Source organism: Penaeus chinensis, chromosome 3, assembly GCF_019202785.1.
Source record: "Penaeus chinensis breed Huanghai No. 1 chromosome 3, ASM1920278v2, whole genome shotgun sequence".
Taxonomy (NCBI): Eukaryota; Metazoa; Arthropoda; class Malacostraca; order Decapoda; family Penaeidae; genus Penaeus; species Penaeus chinensis.
Window position 1 is genome coordinate 14861698 of NC_061821.1, and position 7500 is coordinate 14869197.

Here is a 7500-nt window from a genome sequence, read left to right on the forward strand (position 1 = left end):
GCGTCGTTCTCCGTGTCTTCATGGGATTTCGTTAATTCCCTTTCTCTTGCCACGAAATTTGCTTCTTGATCGCATCGAACAGTTAGTACCGTTCCTCTTATGGCAAGACATTGTCAACCATTAATAAATGCATCCATCGTTAAATTGTCTAATACCTCAATATGGATGATTCCTGGTGCTTGACAAGTGACAACGAGGCCATATTTCAAGAACAAAACAATCTACTCAGTGAATGGGTGGCCTCTTCCAGTCTTTCGGCTGCTAAATCTGCCATTTTCTGTTTTTTACTCTTACCTCAAAATTTACGTCCTTTAATCCGGGGTAATTAATTCAGATTTCAGAAATTCACCAATCTTGATAGATGTTACAGCTGCTGTTAGGGCTAATCTTGGTATTGTTATCATCTTAAGTGGTGCTACTCTGGACTAGAGGACAATGTCTTTGGCTGTCTTTGGTATCAGCTCTAAGATATGTGCATTGGCCATAGTCACTAAAACTTTCGTCAGAAATGTGGTTGAGTTCATAAGAGACATTTTCCTTTTATTAAGAATTAAGCATCGTTTTGCCTTATGAGACGTAAGCTTAGGCAACTTGGCCATCCAGCGTTTCCACTTTGATCTTAGGTCTTCAGGCCATTCATTACCCCTTAGCAATGTTGCTGATGTAACTATTTTCCTTGCAATGCGACTGGAGCAGGAAATCCTTGTGGGGCATGAATAGATGCTGCAACAGACAGAACTCCTCGCCTGAACATTGTTTCGCTGGGATTCTTAGATTAAACTGAACTTGATCGGATTCCGCGATCCACTCTGTGCCCAACATAGAGTGGGTTGCCCAATAACTTCTTACTTTTGTTCTGATTCTGGAATGTTCTTCATTACTGTTTGACCTTTTTTTAAAATGGAAACGAAGATTGTCTCCAGAGCATAAGTTTCTAACTTTATTTACCAGCCCTACAACTTTGTCTTTTGTATCAAAATTAGCCATTCTGTCATAAACGTAGTTCTTCATGAGGAATTCTCGAGATGCATGTATGTCTATGTTTGTGGATGCGGCTATTTTCTACAGCTCGTATATATTGCACTCACTGGTGAAATGATGTCGAAAAGTCAGTTTTTAAAAATCTGCGTGTTCAGGTTACAGCGTTAGAATAATTGAATGAATATTCTGTGGTAATGATATTAATGATGCTGATTATGATGAGAGATATAGCAGAAACTGACGGAATTTGGTAAACATTATCAAGATGAGATTCAGGTAATGGAATACTATACAAAACAAATTGCCATATACCCGAATCAGGTACCTTCACAGAGTTAGTTGACAAATTTTGTGCGCACAATATGAATCAGAGACTGAAAGATAGGAATGCTCTTCTGTATAGCTTTTAAAAAAATGTACGCCCTTGAAACAGGGACTAGCGCCATCTATCGAATTGACGCAAAACCTTTTCGTGCGATAATATAGTAAGAGTATTATGTTTTGTGATGCCGTTTCTGTGTATTCATTACGTTTTCTGCCCTTGCCTTCTCTTTTTCATCGACCTTGCTTAAAATTTGTTATTGATCTCATAAGGGTTATATACTTGCTTTAAACAACTGTACTTGAATTCGATTTTCCGTCTGTATACAATTATATGCCCTTTTGTCAGGATACCATGAAAAAGTCATATTTCTCGCTTATAATTTACATGAGTCTGGAGCTAGATTTTCCTGTTGAGTTAATTCGAGGCAATGGTAGGCGCAGTATAACTCCTTTTCAGAGAGACTTGATAACAAATCTAAAACAGTTGAGTAGTAATTGTATCAAAAGGAAATATATGTAACGAAATACCTGTGCATAACAAATTACCATTTGCAACAAGCAAATGTTTTCTTTTCTTTCTAATTCTCGGCTATTGTTTCTTTATTAAACAAACAAACACATAAACAAACACGCACACACACACACACACACACACACACACACACACACACACACACACACACACACACACACACACACACACACACACACACACACACACACAAACATTCATATTTTCCTGATGGTGAGAAGTATTTTCTTACACAATCTTTGTCTTTTGGAAATGTGTCGAATGCATAATCTGGATGCGTTTCTTTCCTATTGAGGCAAAGAACACACAGGGGAGACCTGACGGTCATTTTGTAATTAAGCGGACTGAAACACATAAACAAGCAGACGACACAGATGCTTTGCTACTGTCACCTATCGGCCTAACGCGGAAAACAAGTCTTGGAACATTCTTGTCTGTGTCAGTATGTAGTCTTTGGTCTTTGGCGTGACACATGGAATCAGGTCGGTCTTCGAAATTCTCAGAGAAGGAGAACTCTCTTCTCAATGACTTGGTTAAGGGTAAGAGATTATCCATCAAGAAGTCCAACAAAATGAATCAATCCACGCGTCTTAAACAGAAGGAAATGTGGAGCAAGATTGCAGCCCAATTCAACGCAGCAGCAATTGGAAAAGTTCGGACTCCATGTGATCTGAAAAATTGGTGGGTAAATCCAAGCACAAAGTAAGTGTTACTAATAATTACGCAGCATAAAGTCATGGGTAAATGTTTAAAACAGAGCCGATATTGTGCTTGTTAAGGGGACCGTCCTCTCCTTGAGTTGGGGAGGTCGAAAATGAAGTTCAGATTATTGATACGAATGTAGAAGCATCCACGCGATGATAAACTAGCTAGGATAGCAAAAACGGCTCACACCGCGCAAAGGCAGAGTCTACCATTTTTACACACGTATAAATTCCTTACCGGGGCGAAAATGAAACCGAAGAGGAACTGAATTAGTCAAATAACTTCAACGTTTGGGGTTAGGATGATGACGTCATCGCTTGCTGTAAACACTGACTGACTGCATAGGACGAAATACGAAAAAAAAAAAAAAAAAAAAATGTATTACCTCATTTCACACACTGTGCTCCTGTATCAACAGAGCTAACATCGCAGTACGAATGAACGCGCAACACTTTTGTCCTGAGAGTCGGTCAGCCCCTCTCTATCTCTCTATCTCTATCTCTATCTCTATCTCTATCTCTATCTCTATCTCTATCTCTATCTCTATCTCTATCTCTATCTCTATCTCTATCTCTCTCTCTATCTCTCTCTCTATATATATATATATTTCTCTCTCTATATTTATCTATCTTTCTCTATCTCTCTCTCTATATTTATCTCTCTCTCTATTTCTCTCTATATATTTCTCTCTCTCTATATTTCTCTCTCTCTATATTTCTCTCTCTCTACATTTCTATCTACATTTCTCTCTCTATATATTTCTCTCTCTACATTTCTCTCTCTCTACATTTCTCTCTCTCTACATTTCTCTCTGTCTATATTTCTCTCTGTCTATATTTCTCTCTGTCTATATTTCTCTCTATATATATTTTTCTCTATATATATTTCTCTCTCTCTATATTTCTCTCTCTATATATTTCTCTCTCTCTATGTATCTCTCTCTCTCTATGTATCTCTCTCTCTCTATGTATCTCTCTCTCTCTATGTATCTCTCTCTCTCTCTCTCTCTCTCTCTCTCTCTCTCTCTCTCTCTCTCTCTCTCTCTCTCTCTCTCTCTCTATCTCCCTCTCTCTCTCTATCTCCCTCTCTCTCTCTATCTCTCTATCTCTCTCTCTCTCTCTATCTCTCTATCTCTCTCTCTCTCTCTCTCTCTCTCTCTCTCTCTTTCTCTCTTTCTCTCTCTCTCTCTCTCTCTCTCTCTCTCTCTCTCTCTCTCTCTCTCTCTCTCTCTCTCTCTCTCTCTCTCTATCTCTCTCTCTCTCTCTCTCTATCTCTCTCTCTCTCTCTCTCTCTCTCTCTCTCTCTCTCTATCTCTTTCTATCTCTTTCTATCTCTTTCTATCTCTTTCTATCTCTCTCTCTTTTTCTCTCTCTTTCTCTCTTTCTCTCTTTCTCTCTCTCTCTCTCTCTCTCTCTCTCTCTCTCTCTCTCTCTCTCTTTCTCTCTCTCTCTCTCTCTCTCTCTCTCTCTCTCTTTCTCTCTCTCTCTCTCTCTCTCTCTCTCTCTCTTTCTCTCTCTTTCTCTCTATTTTTCTCTCTCCCTCTTTCTTTCTCTCTCTTTCTTTCTCCCTCTCTCTTTCTTTCTCCCTCTCTCTTTCTTTCTCCCTCTCTTTCTTTCTCCCTCTCTCTTTCTTTCTCCCTCTCTCTTTATTTCTCTTTCTCTCTTTCTCTCTCTCTCTCTCTCTCTCTCTCTCTCTCTCTCTCTCTCTCTCTCTCTCTCTCTCTCTATTCTAGTTTTGGCATCATCTTTCCCTCTCTGTCTGGGGCAAAAGACCAACACAGCGGTGACGCTCTATGCAGGGATTTTCATCTCTGTTCTCTTCACAGCCGGAGAGGTATCCCGCTCTGTCTATTCCTCGGCAGAATAGACTAGCGTGACCGCCCCTTTAGGCTGTGAGAACGATTAACCCAGGAGATTAGTAGAAAATAGGGTTCAGTATTCGTGTTCTTTTTTAAGGACGAAATAATCTTATGCATGATAGGTATACAGTATAGTGCCAGACAGTTATCTTTCTGGATATGAAAAACCTTTACCCGGTGGATTTAGCTTTCTTTATCGACGCCTTTGATTGAGTTGCTAGTTACAAACTATTCACCGATCCATCTATTGATCTTTATCATCCTCCATTTTTGTTTACTTCTATCATTTTGTTCACCATTTAACTACATTTTCAGAGGGAGGAAAAAATCCTAGAACAGAAATTGTATGACACAGTTTAGATATAACTCGCCACACACACACACGTGTGTGATGTGCGGACAATAAACTATATTAGTCTGTGCCTGTGTGTACGTTTCACGTATGCATATCTGCCTGTCTTATCTGTGCAAGTGTATTTGGTTGCATAGACAGCACCTTGACACAAAAGAGGGAGGGAGGGAGGGAGGGAGGGGAAGGCAAGGCAGAGACAGAGACAGGGACAGAGACAGGGACAGAGACAGGGACAGAGACAGAGACAGGGACAGGGACAGGGACAGGGGCAGGGGCAGGTACAGGGACAGGGACAGGGGCAGGGACAGGGACAGGGACAGGGACAGGGGCAGTGACATGGGCAGGGACAGGGGCAGGGACAGGGACAGGGACAGGGGCAGGGGCAGGGACGGGGGCAGGGGCAGGGACAGGGACAGGGGCAGGGACAGGGACAGGGGCAGGGACAGGGACAGGGACAGAGACAGACAGACAGCGAGACAGCGACAGAGGGTCTTGTGCGGCCATGTGTGCTATTAGGTTATTGTTAATACTTGGGCGAATTGTGTGAGATGAGGTGTTTCGCCCTGTGCTTATCAGTGCATGTGGCAGCCATTCAGCGTTTATGATGAGCAATTACGTCGCTACACTCCAAACACGTTGGGTTTTCTGGGACTACCAAAGATATTTAGTTGTAGTAATATTTACGCGTGCGTATGCGCCGTGGGTGTGAAAATGCAGCCCCTGCTTCTGTGCCTTCATCATCATTAAGGACAGCTGTGACCAGTGACCTATATATATGTCTGTCGTGACCACGAGCAACGCAGCAATTCAGTTGGTGATGTTCAGGCAGCTGTCGACAGGTGGCCTACCATTTTTGTGATTATTGCTTTGCTAATAATGTATAAATTACGTAAACACTGTCCGAATGAATGCAGTCAGTCTATTCTTGTTTATATATCTCTCAACATTATGTGAACACTGTGGTATGTCCTTTCGAATAGATTGTCAATCACTCACCTCTAATTTGATTCATTATCCTTGTAAGTAAGATGTAAGAGACTTCTCATACGAGTCCCGCTGCCCAGAGAGTGATTAATCCCATTACAAATAATATAGGAGAGATACTCGAAACAATGTTAATTGCTTGTTATGTAAAAAGAAAGAAAGAATATGCATTTTAAAGGTATGAAGTATAAGAAGAATTAAGGAAGTAATGTCAGCATTTTGAGCTAAATAACTTTTCTTTCAATTCTTGGTACACTCTGAGTACAATATCGAGAAGAAATTGACTGTATTTGTAAGAGGATATCATTCTTTACTGTCGCATCAACAGCATTCATTGTGCGACCATTGGGGAGGTAAATGTACGCTCCCAAACAACTACTGTGTCAAATCTTAAGAAAGGGAAAACTGACAACTTAATCTTGAATCTCGAGTACTCTGTCAAGTCTCCTTTTTATTCTAATATTCAGATTTTAATATTTATATTTACATATATATCACCAGGTATTTTTATTTTACACCACTTCATAATTTTTTTTCCCAAAAGAGACTTGGCGAATAATTGTATCTAGAGCAGGGTTCTTCAAAGTACTTCAAATGGCACATAAGAATATTAATGATAATAATGAAGATGATAAAAAAAAGTATATGTATATGTATGTCTATAAATGTATATACATATATGCATATATGTGTGTGTGTGTGTGTGTGTGAATTGATATCGGGTTGAGAGAAAGGTACGCGAAGGTAGAATGCAAATTCAAACTGGTTCGTGATGAAAAAGTTTGAAGAACTCCGCTCAAGAGTCCAGGGTGACTTGCCAGCTTTTTCTTTCCCGAGTCTGGACAGAGTATAGTAATAGCAGTGGCAAGGATACCTAGCGGAATCTGTTTCATTCTTATTGACAATATCATTATTGTGATTATTATTATAATTATTATTATTATTATTATTATTATTATTATTATTATTATTATCATCGTTATCGTTATCGTTATCGTTATCGTTATCATTATCATTATCATTATCATTATCATTATCATTATCATTATCATTATCATTATCATTATCATTATCATTATCATTATCATTATCAATCATTATCATTATCATTATCATTATCATTACATTTGACTATTATTTTTTTTTGTCGCAGAGTTGAGTACGCTGGCAAAGGGTTTGATGAACCTACCAGAGGTCTCTCTTTTCAATTGCAAACGCATCAGGTGCAGGCGAAAAAGATTCTTTGTTGTCACACCATCATTACTCTGCTGATAAAATAGCTGGTTTTAACAAGATTACCAATCCATAAGCACACAGTATATATATTGATTATAATATACATTATAGATATTAAAGTATATGTATATTTTTACAACTGCATAGCATAGTCCATACGTTCAGCCTTTGGTGTGGAATTTCTTTAAATCTAATCACTAGTGCACTTGTACATATAATGTATAGTTGGTTAATGTCATTCCAAGTTACGGAAACTTACTTTTCCATTGATTCCCTTTTCAGCTCCACGAAAGACTCCGCACTACAAGAACACGGGCCCCAGGTTGCACACGGGATCAGGCTGAATGTGAAATGGAGTCAGGCCCTGGGCGAAAAATCCAAGCTCCCTCTTCATACTGATGGCACGATGCTTTAGATATTGATGTAAAAATGGTAGACGTGGCTGTGTGACACGGCCCTTGATATAACAACACTGACTAGCATGCACTGATAGACTTGTGTTTTTTTTTTTGCATACTACAAGAATGT

At 39.4% G+C, this 7500-nt stretch overlaps 1 protein-coding gene across 1 annotated transcript in view; it reads left to right on the forward strand.

Annotated features, from left to right (window-relative positions):
- Window positions 1-2290: 2290 nt before the first annotated feature.
- The window catches only part of LOC125040512, a 6019-nt gene continuing 809 nt past the window's right edge, over window positions 2291-7500 (forward strand). Inside the window, exons 1-4 of the mRNA XM_047635075.1 lie at window positions 2291-2376; window positions 2436-2539; window positions 7255-7373; window positions 7496-7500. The exon at window positions 7496-7500 is cut by the window's right edge and continues 88 nt beyond it. Of these exons, the coding sequence (XP_047491031.1) occupies window positions 2362-2376; window positions 2436-2539; window positions 7255-7373; window positions 7496-7500 (243 nt within the window). The 5' untranslated portion in view covers window positions 2291-2361. The remainder of the gene's footprint in view (window positions 2377-2435; window positions 2540-7254; window positions 7374-7495) is intronic.